Source organism: Anabrus simplex, chromosome 1, assembly GCF_040414725.1.
Source record: "Anabrus simplex isolate iqAnaSimp1 chromosome 1, ASM4041472v1, whole genome shotgun sequence".
In the NCBI taxonomy this organism is placed as follows: Eukaryota; Metazoa; Arthropoda; class Insecta; order Orthoptera; family Tettigoniidae; genus Anabrus; species Anabrus simplex.
The window spans coordinates 405,407,981-405,426,102 of NC_090265.1; the positions used below are offsets into that span (position 1 = coordinate 405,407,981).

Here is an 18,122-nt window from a genome sequence, read left to right on the forward strand (position 1 = left end):
AATAATAATAATAATAATAATAATAATAATAATAATAATAATAATAATAATAATAATAATAATAATAATACAAAAGGAAATGATTGGCGAAATCAAAACTGACCTGAAACAGGCAGGAGTTACACCAGCAAATAACCAGAAGCGGGTAATCTTCAGATCCAAAATTTACGGATGGCAACTTAACCGACAGGAAAGACCAAAGAAGAAGACCGGAAGCACAGAAAGGAAGCCCACAGTAAAAGAATGAGAGAAATATGGGCACAAAGGAAGGCAAACGCAAGCCTCTAAGCACTGTGCGTAGTCCTAATGGGCTTATTTGCAAATATATAGCCCTACTACTAATAACGATTATAATAAACCTGCGTGTATAGTCTGTTCGCTTAGCGTATGCGAGAACAATTGAAGAGCCATTTGACGGTGAGATAATGGCCCCGTCTAAAGAACCAAGAATAACGACCGAGAGGATTCGTCGCGCTGACTACGTAATCCTTCGGGCTGAACAATGGTCACTCGGTAGGCCACGCCTCATTAGGACTGCATCGCCATTGTTGAATGATGATGCTATTTGTTTAACGGTCAGCAAACTGCTTTTATGGATTTCGGAGAAGCTCAGGTGCCGGAATTTTGTTCCACAGGAGTTCTTTTACGTGCTAATATCTCTACCGATAGGAACTGGAGTATTTAAACTCTTTCAGACAACACTAGACTGAACCGGGATAGAACCCGCTTCTACTGTGTGAGTCAATCAGTCCGGCTCATTGCCTATTTAGAGGGCGAGATAGCCGAGTGGCATCGCCATTGACATCTCGCCAAGGTGGCCGTGGTTCGAATACATTTTGAAATGGAATTCGCGTCGCTGTGGTTCTGATTGCACGTAGAAGTGGAGATCCCGTGGCAATTATCACGATATCAACAATAATGAAAACTGCAGGTTTGCCCGTTTTTCAAAACCTGTTTATTTTTTATCGACTATGTGTCCGACTCGTTGGCTGAATGGTCAGCGTACTAGCCTTCGGTTCAGAGGATCCCGGGTTCGTTTGCCAGCCGAGTCGGGGATTTTAACCTTCATTGTTTAATTCCAATGGCCCGGGGGCTGGGTGTTTGTGCTGTCCCCAACATCCCTGCAACTCACACACCACACATAACACTATCCTCCACCACAATAACACGCAGTTACCTACACATGACAGATGTCGCCCACCCTCATCGGAGGGTCTGCCTTACAAGGGCTGCACTCGGCTAGATATAGCCACACGAAATTAAAAAATCGACTATGTAGCAGTTTCTTAGGAACTTACCTTCTTAGACAATGGTATCACATCGAATTCCAGGATAGTCGGTTAACATTTTCAGAGTCTCTATGTGAGACCTGTGTTTATAGAAAAAGAAAACCTTTCATGACTTATCAGCTGAAAGGAAAGGACGTACGATAGACGGAGTGTAATAATTTTTTTTAGAATGATCATTTATTAATGTTTTGCAATTTTCTTTACGTCGCAACAACACAGATAGGTCTTATGGCGACGATGGGATAGGAAAGGGCTGGGAGTGGGAAGGAAACGGCCGTGGACTTAATTAAGGTACAGCACCAGCATTTGCCTGGTGTGAAAATGGGAAACCACGGAAAACCATCTTCAGGGCTGCCGACAGTGAGGTTCGAACCCTCTATCTCCCGAATTCAAGCTCACAGCTGCGCTCGCTTAACAGCATGGCCAAGTGGCCCGGTATTCATTAATGCAATGGACATAGAATTTAACTTACAGTTAGTCAAAAACGTTTATAAAACAAATGAAATTATTTACGACAACAAAAGCGAATTGCTGGAATCTAATGATGTTCTTTCGGTAAAAAAATCTGTCCTTTTGTTAATTTTTTCTTTTGGTAGAATTTTTAATCGTGAATTAGTTCCGACTGATTGGAAAACATCAAAGGTCGTGTGTTGACAAAATTCCGTCACATCAGGCGCTCCTAAGACTGATAGTGGTTGAAGGTGCGTTACACAAATTATAATAACGTTCTTGGTTTTACGTCTCACCGAGCGAGTGGCTGGGTGGTTTGGGTCACGTAGCTGTTAGCTTTCATTCGGGAGATAGTGGGTTCGAATCCCCGTCAGGAAGTCGTGAAATTTAAGAAACGAGATTTCCACTTTCGGAGGTGCATATGGCCCTGAGGTTTACTCAACCTACACCAAAAATGAGCACCAGGTTAATACCTGTGGGCAAAGGCGGTCGGGCGTAATGCTAACCACTCTACCCCATCACGTGCCGCGGTTAGTAATAGTGGAAGCCTTTACCTTCCACTCCTCCAAGGGCCTTTATGGCCTGTACGGAGGTGACTTTGTCTTTGTTTGTTATATATCTCTTCTAGATCTCGCATGGAAGAATGCTCTCCTTCGAGATTGCCAGAAAATATCAGTCAGTCCTCACCTTCCCATACCTAGCGATATGGGAGAATTACAAAACGAGATTGGTTTTTGCGCATCAAACAATGATGTACCGATACTTGAATGTCACCAGTGCCTGGAAACAAACCTGGCAAACACCTGCCCTCGCAAGGAAACCGCCTAGTTTCGAACTGCCTCGCAGAATCTGGTCAACACTGAACAGAATACGGCAGGTGAGCAGATATCTTCACCAATTGGAGAAAAATACAGTGATCAAAATGCAAGTGTCCGTCACGGAATATAGAGAGGATCCCAATATTTTTTTTATGGCAGCCGATCAAGTAGTTTGCGATTTGGACACATTTCTGTAATATTTAATATTCTTAATCCTTGTATTTGTAGGCCTACTCTATTGTGTCTTTAAAATCTGTTATTTTGGCGTGCTACCATTAGCTGAATAAGGATATAAATAAGCTGAGGGAATTAAGGCATTAATAATTCTCTTTTAGGCAGCCTACATAGGCACTATCAAGATATCTGTATGCTTCTATTAACTACTTCACTGGTCCAGCTGCCTCTGTGGATCAGTGGTAGAATGTCGGCCTCCGGGTCCCAAGATCCCGTGGCAATTATCACGATATCAACAATAATGAAAACTGCAGGTTTGCTCGTTTTTCAAAACCTGTTTATTTTTTATCGACTATATGTCCGACTCGTTGGCTGAATGGTCAGCGTACTAGCCTTCGGTTCAGAGGGTCGCGGGTTCGATTCCCGACCAGGTTGGATATTTTAACCTTCATTGCTTAATTCCAACGTCTTGGGGGCTTGGTGTGTGCGCTGTCTTCATCATTAGAATTCATCGTAGTTAGGACCCCATCCTCACAGACACGTAGGTCGCATATACGGCGTCAACTCGAAATACCTGCACCAGGCCTCCTCGGAGGCCACGCACCATTGTTTAACTAGACCTGCTTAAGTATTACCTCCTGAACAAAGTTAAATAGAGGTTTTATTGCAATTGGAACTTAGTTTGGTATTGATTTAAATTCTCTGAAGTTAGAATGGAAGTGTAATGAAACAATTTACTCTCCAGCTACATTACAGCTGAGTGCTGTGTAATTTTTTCAGGTTTTTTAAGTATAAATGTATGCCTCGTTTCAGTCAGGGTATTTTTAAATCGAGAGAATGTCCTCTCAAGTCACGGGATGTGAACGGGCAATAACTAAACGAGGCCAGTTTAATTAGTGGAAGCTCTAACGTCATGGTTGAAGAAGTTCCATAGTAGAAGTCACCATTTATCTGCTTTACATGTTCCCGACCAGGATTCCTTTGCAGAATCTTCCTCAATTTCGTCCTAATATCTCCAGGAGTCCCACCAACGTCAGGTTTTGTATTCCATACCACCTCCACTGTCTTCACTAGCAGCAGCTCTGTGGCCTCCAATGATAATAAGATATATGGTAGTTTACCAAAATATCGGCACTCTGAATGAAACACAAGAAGATTCCAGCACCAGAGAAGAAGAAAAGAAAACTCAGAGCGGTGCCACGGTTTCTCTTATTCATCGTAGAAAGTTGATGTATGTCACATAGCCGCGGGTCTTACAGTACGCTACACTGACTGGATGTAGCAAGTCACAAAGGGTATCACATCACATCGTTTTGCTACCCGTTCCGACGATCTGTTACTTCCTGCTGGCCAACGAGATAGAGAGAGAAGTTAAATAGGCATTCATACATCTTCATTACAGACTGTTACGCCTTTCAGCGTTCAGTCTGAAAGCCTCTGTGAATTTACTATACGCCTCCACAATCCCCTATCTGTAACTATGTGGCCTCATCTAGTTCCATAACTCTTTTAATCACTAGAAACTGAGTGTAACTATCGCCGCATTCGTCTCTCTCTACTTCTCTTCCCGTCCATTACAGAACCCATTATTATCTTTGGTAACCTATCGTCCCCCAGGTGTCTCACATGACCCCAGCACAGAAGCCGGTTTATCCATCGAATTCTTGTCTAACTTACCCTTTATCTCCTCATTCCGAGTACCGTCCTGTCATTGTTCCCACCTGTTTGTACCAGCGATCATTCTCGCTGCTTGCATGCCTGTTACTTCCAACTTGCCAATAAGACAATATGAGTCCTCCCAGATTTCACTCCCGTACAGCAAAGTTCATCTTTATACAAATCGGTGTAAAAGATTTTTCTTGGAGCTGACTTCTTTTCTGCAGAATAGGCCTACTGTTAATCGCAACTGTTCCGTCTTCAGCCCTAAGGCTGGTTGGATCCTCAACAGCTCTGCCATCAGCTGTCATAGATGGCCTAGGCATCACTGAAGAGGCGTACTAGGGAAATGAGGAGTGAGGTAGTTTCCCGTTGCTTTCCTCACCGAGCCAGAAGTTGCTATTACATATCAGTCTGCCAAGCCCACTGAAATGCATGCACCAACCGACCCTATGAGCAACATTTACACACCATTCATAGCAGGGACTGGCTGCAGAAGGAATGGCATTACTAGCATCACTCATACCTCAGTCACTTTCATATTGTCAAAGCCAAGGATACGACAGAGACAGATCAATGAAAGTAACAACATTACTCTAGCCCATACCAGAAGACATAGTGCACTGTAAACACTAGGTCCTGCCAGCAAAGGCAACTATGAGCTCATTTAATTAACTTTGCTGCGCATTGATTCAGTCTCACTCATAATAATGCCAGCCTGAGACAATACACATCCTAAACACTGGAAATAATCTACCTGTTCCTGTTTTGTATAAAATTAAAAAAAAATATTAGGTGCATAAATAGACATTTATCGCAAAATAGACGCTAACAGTTAGGCATTTAGAAGAACTAAAATATCCCATTTTCTCATCATAATGTCACGCAAAATGGGTTTCTGACTTTACTCTGTATGTTTATCAGTTACTGGGAAAAAGACCACAGATATTTTACGAAATATCCTCACATCTCTTGCGTATTCTGTTGGCAGTTCAACTTCACAGAATATCAGTGACTTTATCTGACTATAGTCGTAATGTTTAAAGATCCGTTCTGACAGTTCTTCTGCCTGCCTAGGTGAGGAGAAAGGAGAAGGGGGTATGGTTGCCATGGAAACGTGGGCGGGCCCATTGCGGTTGCCATGGAGATGAGCCTGCTGGTCGGCTCGTGTTGCTTGGAGTTGCTACGTAGGCTACACCAGAACATAGCCATCTGAACGAACAAGTGAGTCGGAAGTGAAAGAAAGGAGAAAGGAATGCAGGAATGTGTGAACACCGTGCAATGGGACGTGCAATGCTCGTCCCGCCAGACCTATCAGTCAAAACGCTTCATCTAATATCGTGATCATAACATGGTGAACTCCAGTTTTGTATGGAATATGAACCACAGGGATGCGAACTTTCATCTTGAAAGTCCTATACGCATTGGTGGGGATTCAACCGTAGCCGACTTGGTAAAAAACTAGGCTAGTGATTGGCTATCACGCTTCACGTTTAGCATTTACCTGCAGGATGATGATGGTGTGGAAATATGATACAGTCACAACCTCTCCCCACCTCCTCTATAATTCCGTCGCCCGGAAGGTTTTCGGCGTTCAATTGGCGTTCAAAACTGAAAGTGTCCCGTGCGGTTTTTACTACGTCATTGTACAACGTTTTAGGAATATTGTGTACTAAATTTCAACCAGATTAGAATTTTACACCGAAATCCGTTCCCTTGTAAGTTAAAAATTGATCTTGTCTCCAACGGGGAAAAGCGCGAAGTGACGAACACGGGACCCGCCTGAGTCTGGCTTTCCTTCCTGACTCGTGCTACTCTTCTACGTTTAATCTTTCCTTTCTGATCTCCTGGAGCCAAGTCCCGTTCTCTAACAACTACGATTTTTCTTTTACTTTGACGAGCCCTAACAACATTTTACGTTTTCACTTCTTTTCTGACGTAAAATACCCTTAGTGACGCATTTGGTGTGTTTTTTCCGGCAAAATTTATTAAAACTCAGTCATAAGCGGCCAAGGGAGATTCGGTTTATTATGGAATCTAGTAGGATTAGAGTAGGCCTAGAACCGAACGTCGAAATTGATGAGCAGCCAGACAGATTTCGTCATATTAAAATACACAATGGCTGAGGCCATTCATTCATTTCGTTTCGGCTAACTGTTGAAAATGTCATTTCAACTGTCTCCTTTTTTGGGCTTTTGATACTTGCCCATTACTTTCACATTTGATCTTGGTATGGTTCCTTTCTCTCTTGTGTCCATGCTTTTCCTGTTTTCATCTTCGTCTTTTACTGGAAATCATGGTATGATTGAAATTTCTTCTCGAGCGTGATTATGTGTGACCTCCGCCATCCGTGTAGGTATGCCACCTATCTCCGAAGAGATGGGTGGTTTGAATGTTGCCGTTACGGATGCGTTTCTGCGCTCGTCTGTCGGCTTGTATGTGTTTACGTGATTTTGATAGTATTAGGAAGTTTGATAGTTTTGGATGTGTTTGAATAGTGTGTTTTATTGTTTGAGGTTAATTGACGGTGTGACCTCCAGTTCTTCAAGACCTAATCTCACTGAACCACGTCGCTTTTGATTTTCTTGTACTGAAAGTAATTACTGATCCGACCGGCCAATCTTGATGGGTTCATTCGCGTCACGTGTCCATAAAAGGTGATCCTTCTTTCCAGGATTGTGTCTTTTATCATGTCTACATGTCCGGCGCCTGTCACCCGGCGGCCCCGGGTTCGATTCTTGGCTGGTTCAGGGGTTTTTGATTGTAAATGATTCATATCCCTGGCCTGGGGACTGGGTGTTTGTGTCGTCCTTAACGTTCCTTTCCTCACATTCAACACTCTACACTTCCTCCACTCCAATTACACGCAGGTTCATATCACATCGTGCAAGTAGGGGCAAAAGATCTCTATAGGTCGACGACCCGAACAAGCAGTATTTTTTAAAAATCTCGTCCACAAGAATGTGTAGTTCGTGGTTGTGAAGTCTTCAGTATTCAACATTTTCTTTAACAGGGCCAATATCTTTCGCTAGATCTCCTTGTCTTTGGCCTCCAGTATTTAAGTCAGGCATTTCTTGTTCATTGCAAGACATTCCACAGCGCATAAGACCTCTGCAGTAATTCCTCAACTTTCAATTGTAAGATACTGGCATTTGTTGTAAACACCCTTAGCTGGTATGCCATTTTCATTTTATTCATGCGTGTGGTTCAAACCCACGCGTCCCCCAAACGTAGAGCCTGGCCACTCCGCTCTGTAACATTGAATACGTCAATAAAGCTTTCAAACTTGTAGTTCGAATAGAGACAAAAGAAAATAGTTTTCTGTAAGTGCAAGTTGCAAGTGAATTATTGTTCCTTTCAGGGGCTAGACAATGAAATTTTCTTGTTTACGTATATCGAAAAAGAAAGAGGAAGAAGAGACCCGGCCATTTGAGGTGAAAGAATATAGGATCATTAAGGAGAAAGGATTGAAAGGCGAGAACATTGTTAATTAAAGGATGGACAAGGATCTGAAAACCTAATCCAAACTGCAGGTAGGCCTACGTGGTAAATTATTTCGAAATCCCATATAGTGTACATTGGGCGTGATTAGAACCGTAGCAGCAGCCATGACGTAATTACAGTCTAAATATTAATATAATATAATATAATATAATATAATATAATATAATATAATATAATATAATATAATATAATATAATATAATATAATATAATATAATATAATATAATATATTGAAGTCATACGAGGCAGGTTGAGTGGCTCAGATGGTGGAGGCGCTGGCCTTCAGAATCCAACTTGGCAGGTTCGATCCTGGCTCAGTGCGGTGGTATTTGAAGGTGCTCAAATACGTCAGCCTCGTGTCGGTAGATTTTCTGGCACGTAAAATAACTCCTGCGGGACAAAATTCCGGCACCTCGGCGTCTCCGAAAACCTAAAAAGTAGTTAGTGGGGCATGAAGCCAGTAACATTATTATTAAAACGCTTTCTCTCGAAAAAGTAGCTTTTTGAATTCTACTGCTTTCCACGATACCATCGATGTGTGAACACACTTCCGCAACTGCAGTAGATAGGGCCTACTTTATCCGTTCTTACTGGGAGGTCGAAGTCACCCCAGTAACCATGAATTAGCTGTAGGCTTTCGTCCTTCTGCAGTTAAGGCAAGGGGTAAGAACTTTCGTAGGTTCAGATCACACTAATTTAAGTGTCGAAACATGGCGATTCCATTTCATTTTACCTACAACAACTGAATGGCTTTAAGAACGACAGAATTGGAAATTTTACAGAATCAAATGTATCAGTTCTTTCATGAACGCTGCTTCAAAAGAACATTTTATTAAACTTCCCGTCGTTTACAGACTAGCCCACAGTGGAAGGGAGTGTCAAATAGCCATTGCCCTGTTCCCAAGAGAACGGATTTAATCCAGTTAAGTTGGTGGCAACTGAGGGTGCTTAAATGCGAAAATATCCGTATCATTGACCTCCAGTATTTTAAAAAACTGCTGTAGGACAAAATTCCAGCTTAATGGTAGGTTATCTTTTAAAATCCATAGCAATTCATGACACGTTAGCAATATATTTTTTATCCGTATTCTTCTTCTTTTTCTTTATCTTTTTACCCTCCAGGGTCGGTTTTTCCCTCGGACTCAGCGACTCAAGGGCAGTGTCCTGGAGCTTCAGACTCTGAGTCGGGGGATACAACTCGGGAGGATGACCAGTGCCTCGCCCAGGCGGCCTCACCTGCTATGCTGAACAGGGGCCGTGGGGGGATGGGAAGATTGGAAAGGGTAGACAAGGAAGAGAGAAGGAAGTGGCCGTGGCCTTAAATTAGATACCATCCCGGCATTTGCCTGGAGGAGAAGTGGAAAACCACGGAAAACGGAATCGAACCCACCTCTACTCAGCTGACCTCCCGAGGCTGAGTGGACGCAGTTCCAGCCCTCGTACCACTTTTTCAAATTTCGTGGCAGAGACGGGAATCGAACCCGGGCCTCCGGGGTAGCAGCTTATTCTCCACATTAAATAATATTAAATATTTATGTAACTTACTTAACCAAAATGTTTCTGTAAAAGTAAAAAGACATAAGGAGCTATTCTAGGAGCTGTGGGGAAAGAGGGCAATCATATGGAGTGGGATCTACACAAGTGACGCGATAGTAAATCGGGGCTGGACACGCGGAAGATACGATTCAAATCACGTGGTCTTTAGAATCGCCCTACATGGAATTAATCACAAATTAAGTAATGTTGAACTGTAAGATTCCACGGGCCGGGTTCTGAGTGTATTTGTAAACGCTGAAAGAAACTGTGAGAGGTACCATGCTACGATTCTTTTACATTGACGAGAAACCTTGACATATTTGTCAATGAGTGCCTTGTAACCATGCATATTGGGCACATTCCTTTTGTATTTATTATTATTATTATTATTATTATTATTATTATTATTATTATTATTATTATTATTATTATATTGTTGTTGTTGCTGTATAAGGAGTTAAGGAAACTTTCGAGGCCTGTCAGTGAACAAAGCGAAGAGAAGTCATCTCCGCATCGGTCATGGAGACCCTTGGAGGGATAAAGGCTTCCACTATCCTAACCTCTGCACTTGATGAGATAGAGTGGTTAACTCTACGCCCGGCCGCCCTCGCCCCCAAGAATTAACCTGGTACTCATTTTTGGTGTAGGCTGAGTGAACCTCATGACCATATGCACCCCCGGAATTGGAAATCTCACTTCTTAAATTTTTCGACTTCCTGACGGGGAATAGAACCCGCATCCTTCCGTGTGAACCAAGCACGCCTATGAAGGAAGGAAGGAAGGAAGGAAGGAAGGAAGGAAGGAAGGAAGGAAGGAAGGAAGGAAGGAAGGAAGGAAGGAAGGAAGGAAGCGCTGTGGTCTAAACTTGCAGTACTATCCCAGCCTTATCCTGATGTTGAGAGAGGGTGAGGGACTACAGAAAACCGAGCGAGTTGGCCGTGCGGTAGGGTCGTGTAGCTGTGAGCTTGCATTTGGGAGATAGTGGGTTGGAACCCCATGGTTTTTGTGTTTTCCCATTTTCACACCAGACACCAGACCTTACCTTAATAAGACCACGGCCGCTTCCTTTCCAACCCCAGCCCTTTCTTGCGTCGGCGAAAACCTTCGATGTGTTAGTGCGATGTTAAACCACTATCAAAAAAAGAAGAATAAGCATGTCTTTCTTCTCAGTTGTATTATATAGTCTACTAGCAAGTGGCCGCGGTTTCGCCCGCGTTTATTAATTCAACGGCGTTAGATGTTTCTAAATCGTTTATTTAAAAGCAAAAGAAAAATATATTAACATATATCGTTTTCAAATTTAATATTGGTCCTTTTCTATTATTTTAATATTTCACCCCCTTTTCACGTCCACCCGTAGGGGTGTCTTACTCCACAGTTTTCTTTCCTAAACAGTAAGCCGTATGTATGTGCATCATGTTTAGTTGAGAGCTATGCTGAACCATACATACGCACATTCATAATATCGGTCATTTTGCACATTCTTTCTCACCCATTTCTAACCCCCATACTGATTGGAAATGAACTTTAACTTCTACAGCATCGAGAGTGTCACAGTTCATCTCAGCTACCCACAAAGACTATGGATTCGCCATTAATAGGCCTATAAGTTATTTTCAAATTTTTACAATTCACTCCCTTCTATTAAGGGTGCTAGGGGTTTCTTGCCGCTACAGTATTTTTTTCAGTTGGCAAGTTATATCTGTTTCAAGTTTGGTTGAGATTTATGCTGGCACGTACCCACATTCACTCGTAATCTCTATCTTTTCGACATTTTCTTTTTTCACTGCTTATGCCATTATGAAGAAGAAAATGAAGCAGAAGAAGAAGAAGAAGATTTGCTTTAAACACATCATAATCTTCACATACTGTTGGTTAGGCAGCCCGCTGATCAGACTTGCCTTGCGGTTTCCTTGCCTTCCCCTATTTTTTTTGTTACCACTTCTCACCCCCTATGCCGAACTACCGATCGGATTTCGTTCAAATCAGGAGTAATAAGAACAAACTGTGAAATTTTCATCGAAATCGGTCCAGTAGTTTTTGAGTCTATAAAGGACACACAATGAAATATTAATTTTTATATAGAGAGATGGCCTATATACTACATCATTTCAGTTCCTGAGATCAGTCTGAAACTTGTACCAGAGCAGACGTAGACCTACTACTGCAAAAGTCTGTAGACATTTCAATTATGTTGTTGCAGTTCTTCAAAGCCGACTTCTGGTATGTTATTTAATGTTATTGTTTCTAAAAAGTTTGAGTTGGAGGAAGGTGAAGTTGAGTATTATTCACAGCAAGTGAGGCGTAAAATTAACTTAGTCTATATATTTCAAAAATATGCAGTCTTAGAAAGAAACTGGAACAACTCTTCACTCTTTAGCAAATGATTCGTAGACGACATCACAATACACCACTCTTTTGTTGTTGTTGTTGTTGTTGTTGTTGTTGTTGTTGATTTCAAAATGATCTCATTCCAAGTATGAAAACACCGCTTCAAAATATCTGCCCTTCTTTTTTTTCTGCTTCTTGGACTTTTCCGCCAAATTACTTGCAGTCGGCACTGGATGTGGATTAAGCCCAATTTTCTGGCTGAATGCCCTTCCTGTTGCCAGCCCTATGTGCAGGGATGTATAAACTATTTGATGCTTCTGTGATTGTTTGTAGTATGATATGTTGTGTGTAAATGAAGGTGTATATTACAATGAACACGAACACCCAGTTTCCGAGCTAGACGAATTAAGCAGACATGGCTAAAATTCCCGGCCCAGCCCGCTGGGCATTGAACCCAGATTAACTTCAAAATGTTCGTTTACTTAAAATTATATAATTATAGCAAGGGTTTGCCTAGTCGAGCTGACATATGTGGAAATACGTGGGTTATATCTCCCGTCAGGAAGTGGTGAAATTTAGAAGCGAACTTTCCACTCCTAAGGGACATTGCCCTGGAATAACATACAGTCGACTTACAACACATGAGTAGCCTACCTGGCGGTCAGTCTTACAGCTACCGTCTCTTTACCAGTTACTCTCGAGATCACTACAAACGGACGGACACCAACTGCGGAACTCAGAAGAGGTCGAGGGAGTGTCCACTAATCCTCCTACCCGAATTCCGCAACTTGCCCTTCAGGCAGAAAATCAGGTGCGTCCTGCTAACTTGTACCTGGCGGCAGAGAAGAGCACAGTAGTGACGAACCTAGCGCCCAGAAAGTAAGGTACTGAAAAGTGCTGTTAGACGTTTAGGATGGTGATACTGAAGATAGAGAACAGTGAAAAAGTAATGTATAGTGAAAGGGGACAGACACTGCTACCTTTTAAAAATTTTACATTGAGACATTATAGGAAAATGAAATCTGCTGCTGATTAGGCTTGGTGATGCTCGAAGGAGGAGAACTATAATGCCAAACTTTTAACACTAGGGAGTGACCATGTTTTGTCTAGGGGCGTGGGAAATAACACTCATGATCCATCTTCAGAAGAGTACAAACAGACCCTTACATTCGGCTAAATAGTGTCGGCTCTGGCTCCGTACCAAAAACTGACAAGAAAACCAAAGAACGACATTCAGTAGAAAATATTGTAGACCTACAACGGTAAAATGGTGAAATGTACATATTGCGCTTTTCGAAACCTGTTTCGTACCAAACCAAACCAAACCCCATGGCACTACAGCCCTTGAAGGGCCTTGGCCAACCAAGCGACCGCTGCTCAGCCCGAAAGCCTGCAGATTACGAGGTGTCGTGTGGTCAACACGACGAATCCTCTCGGCCGTTATTCTTGGCTTTCTAGACCGGGGCCGCTATCTCACCGTCAGATAGCTCCTCAATTCTAATCACGTAGGCTGAGTAGACCTCGAACCAGCCCTCAGGTCCAGGTAAAAATCCCTGATCTGGCCGGGAATCGAACCCGGGGCCTCCGGGTAAGAGGCAGGCACGCTACCCCTACACCAACCTGTTTCGTACAAAGTTCAAATGTTATCATTAGCTTAAACATATCATCTGAAAGAAAGTACTTGCAATTGAAGCTCTTTATTATATGCCTTAGGTTTACTGATGCGCTGCGGGAAGCAGCCAAGAGAAAATCGCAGGTGTGCTGCTAGTTGCGGACTTAGTATGAGCCGCTACCCACTTGTCCATGTGCCTTCATAGGATATGCCATTTAAATATGCTAATATTCATGTGAAAGTTTACCGATCATTTGTTACTCTTTTGTTGTCGTCTTTTCGGTGTTCTTGGGATTATCCGGCCCTCGTAATCACCCTTTCCACTCGTGGATCATGCATAGCCTAACAGCAAATTTTTTCCTCTTCCGCCAGTATGCCGAGAATAGCCTGCATCAGCATTTACGTATCCCTAGCATAGAATAGGAACGGATTTTGAGGAAATTCCGTGATTTACTGCACGGATCCATCTTACAAGAAAACATCTTGGAAAACGTCTTGGATGTGAAGACGTTTTTCTCGCAAATGCTATTAAAACTCACGACTACTTTTACTGATGACGAAAAACAAATATCTTTTCATTCAAGCCAATGGGAAGAGAAACGTTAAGGGACTGTGCGCGGTGCAGTGATAGGAGAGTCAAGGGAGCGAGACGACAAAATCTAGTATTGTAAAACATGCTCCTAAACCCAAGACTTCACCCCAAAGAATGATTCGAAAGGTACCAAACAGCGAGGAATTATAGTGTATTGATTTCAGTAAGATGTTTGAGTATGTATCTGCCACGTGGTCTAGGCTTAACGAACCTGACTCGTACCTGGACATCCCGGGTTCAATATCTAGCTAGGTTAGGGACTTTTACCTGGATCCAAGGTCTAGTTCGAGGTCCAGTCTACGTGAGAACAATTGAGGAGCTATCTGAAAGTGAAATAGTGGCCTCGGTCTGGGAAGCAAAAAATAATGACGGAGAGGATTCTTCGTGCTCACAAGTCACCTCGTAATCTGCAGTGGCTGCTTGGTAGGCCAAGGCCCAACAGGGCTGTACCGGCATGTGCTTCTGTTTGTTTGTACGTTTGTTTACAAACCATTTTATTCACATAATTGGGATTTTAATTTTGCTCAACCTTGGAATGAGCAGAAAAAGAAACCTGTATATGGTAGACTAGATAACAGCCAACATTTATGAGACCGAGCTCGATAGCTGCAGTCGCTTAAGTGCGGCCAGTATCCAGTAATCGGGAGATAGTGGGTTCGAGTCCCACTGTCGGCAGCCTTGAAGATGGTTTTCCGTGGTTTCTCATTTTCACACCAGGCAAATGCCGGGGCTGTACCATAATTAAGGCCACGGCCGCTTCCTTCCAACTCCTAGGCCTTTCCTATCCCATCGTCGCCATAAGACCTATCTGTGTCAGTGCGACGTAAAGCAAGAAAAAAAAAGCATTTATGAGAGGGGGAAGGATTAATAGTGTGAAACTTGTCCTTTTAACTGCGCGGTTCGCTGTCAGTAGTAGCGTGTGTAGCAGTGAATATTCGGAAAAAGCTAAATAGAAGATTATAGGCTACTAACATTTTCGTTGACAGATCGTTGTAAACCATAGGCTATATCAGAATAGCTTTCTGAAGATTCTACGTTCATAAATCGAACAAACCAAAAGTGGTATTTCCAAGGAACGTGTTTTTATGGGCATACCATAAACTACTGAGTAATGTCAGCAATAAAGAATCAAAGTCCACTGCACCTTTAACCACAGCGTTCACGAGCTAAAAGTTAGAGGAATGCTATAAGCGGAAACTCGATTTCATCATAGCTACAGTAGAATAAACATTTAACATTCGTGTGACTCTGGGTAGCCTGGTGCAGCCCTTGTGATGAAGACCCTCCGGTATGGGTGGGCGGCGTCTGCCAAGTGTGGGCAACTGTGTGCTAATATAGTGGGGGATTGCAGGGGTGTTGAGGACAGCACAAATACCCAGACCACGAGCCAAGAGAATTGACCATTAAAATTCCTCGACCTGCCGGGAATCGAACGCAAGGCCCTGAACGAAGGCCAAGACGCTGATTATTCAGCCATGGAGTCGGACATAGTCTACAATAAGACAAATTAACATGCGTTCTAGAATAAAACAAAAACTATTCCACTATTCTACAGGGCTGTACCGTCATGGGTTTTATGTTTTGTTTGTTTGTTTGTTTGTTTGTTTGTTTGTTTGTGTGTTTGTTTGTTTGTTTGCAAAACTTTTATCCACATGTTTGGGATTTTAATTGTGTTCAACCTTGGAACGAGCAGAAAAAAAACCGATGTAAACGGTAGGCAACAGTCAAATTTATGGCTATTAGGCGTAGTCTAGTTTTTAAAAATAGATCAAATTTTCTTTACTGAAATGTTAGTTTGATCATTCAGGACAGTTTCAAGTGTCTACTGAGTGAACAATTGATTTCTGGAAGAATCTTCCAGGGACGACTATTTTTATCTTACATTTGTATACTCATAACTTCACCCTGATTGTATTGCATTTAACCTGAATTGTAGCATTTGTAGTAAGCGCCACGTGAATCTGACCTGCCTAGACGAGGCGATACGGTGCATACACCGGTAGTTCAGAGAACGGGGAAGTAAAAAATGGTGCACTGTCCAAAGGCCCAAAATATCGCGAGTTAATGCACGGGGTTGCGTTGCTACCGGTTGTATTTCCCTCTTCTGGATTCTCTCACAAATATTTTATACCGACGTGGCGGAAGTTTCACCACATGAGTTCCTTTTCGTGCCGGTAAATCTACTGACACGAGGCTGATGAATTTACGCACTTTCAAATGCCAAGAACGAAGCCGGAATCGAACCAGCCGACTTGGGCTCAGAAAGCCAGCATTCTACCATCTGAGCTACTCAGCCTGGTACTCAACATCAATTGTCATGAATAAATGGACGACCACACAACATTATTACTACTATAATAATCTCTAGTGGTTGTGTCAGGATGTAAATAAGCTGTTAACTGACCTGTGGCAGGGAGGCTTTGGGCCGGAACAGGATGTCCTCGATGAGGAACGACGTGTGCTGACTGCGGGTGTCCTGGAGGCGCTTTTCTCGCTGCTGCAGAATGTCCATGATTGCCAAGTTCACAACCACACGCAACCTCACTGCAGTTTCAGCTTCCAGTTTTCTACGTTTGTATTTCACGTGTAATTAACAGTAAAATAAGTAACAAGTTCGTTAAAAAATAGGGACTAAATGGTTTAGTTTAATTTGTTCTGAACATCTGCTGATGTGGTTGAAGTACAGTCAGATGATCCTTTCGCTGGTATTGGAACTTAGTCTCGTCACATCACTAATAACAAGAAATCGCACACTATCCGTTTACGTACAGAGAACTGGCTATAACGCGTGATATAATCGACACACTCCTCTTCTGGAAATAGCTCGAAAAACTGCTCGATACTTGTGTCCAAGTGCTTTACATGTTATTTTGTGATAGCCGGTACCGCACGGTTGTTATGGGCTGTTACTCAACTTAAACGTGCGATTACAAGCGATACACCTCATCGTTTGTGCGGCAAGTAATGGGGAAGCTTTCAACCCCCACCTTCCCTCAAGGCAAGAGCAATCCTTCATATACAGAACACAATCCATTTCACCCCCAAAGCCCCTCGTCTAATTCACGACTTGGAATCTGGCTGGCTATTGGATGCTCACCATGGCGGGGTGGAGATGTGCAGCATTCTCATTGGCTATCGCTGTTCCGGCACGCTCCAGGCCACGCCCCATGTCAATATGTTGCCCGGGGCAACGGATGAGGTTCAATTTAGCGAGCGGCGCGGGACGATTGAGGGGGCGGGGGTTAGGGGGAAGTCCAGAATCTAACCTGTGCCAGATCTCTGAATCTTAATTAAACATGGCTTTATTGCGTGATAATGAAAGAGGAATTCCTTGCCTTATTGCGCTTGTTAGGCCCGCCGCGACGGGGTCTCCTGCCCGTTTTCCTTTATTGCCACCCCCACCCTGCTAACGACAAAGCTTTGCCTGTCTTATAATATGGAGGGTGGTTCTCTCACTCCTGTGTACTGCATATAGAAAAGCCTCTGATAATATTAAATCTCTCCCGGGCGCGTCTAATGGGAGCGTTTCCTAAAGAGGTTTTACGAACAAGCAGCCTAATCTCAGTCCACAGAAATCTACTTTCTTATAACTTAATGTAAATCCAAATATATTTTAACATACATTATAGGCTACATAGGCCTACAATTTTTCTTCTTCTCTGTTTGCAACTAGCTGTGTGGCATCGTTCCACACCTCTTATCAGTAAATCACCTATCTATAATTGCTTTGCTCTCTCTCTCTCTCTCTCTGTCTGCTTTTGTTACTCTCTATGGCCGAGTCCAATTCTTTCCTTTAATCATTCGCCTGATATGATCTCATTACCGAAGGCGGTTTATGCGTACAGCTTTAACCATCGATTTCATTTCCAACTTAGCTTTTATCTCTTCATATCTCCTGCCATTGTTTCCAACTGATTGTACTAAATACCATTCTGGCTATATTCATGCCTGTTACTTCTAACTTATTAATATTCCCCCCAGCTTTCACTCTCGTACGAGAAATGTATTCTGAAAACAGGTCGATGTAGGCCTAAACACAATATCGTCCCGGAGGCGACTTCTTTCTTACAGAACACTGTTGATCACATTAGCCTTGCTGCGCCTTGATTCAGTTTCACTTGGTTTACCACCATCCTGGGGGAATACGTTCTTTAGGCTAT

The 18,122-nt window shown here is 42.8% G+C and overlaps 1 protein-coding gene across 1 annotated transcript in view; it reads right to left on the reverse strand.

Moving 5' to 3' along the window:
- bsh (brain-specific homeobox) overlaps positions 1-16,474 on the reverse strand; it is a 96,644-nt gene extending 80,170 nt beyond the window's left edge. Inside the window, exon 1 of the mRNA XM_068227132.1 lies at positions 16,367-16,474. Within this exon, the coding sequence (XP_068083233.1) occupies positions 16,367-16,474 (108 nt within the window). The remainder of the gene's footprint in view (positions 1-16,366) is intronic.
- Positions 16,475-18,122: the final 1,648 nt, after the last annotated feature.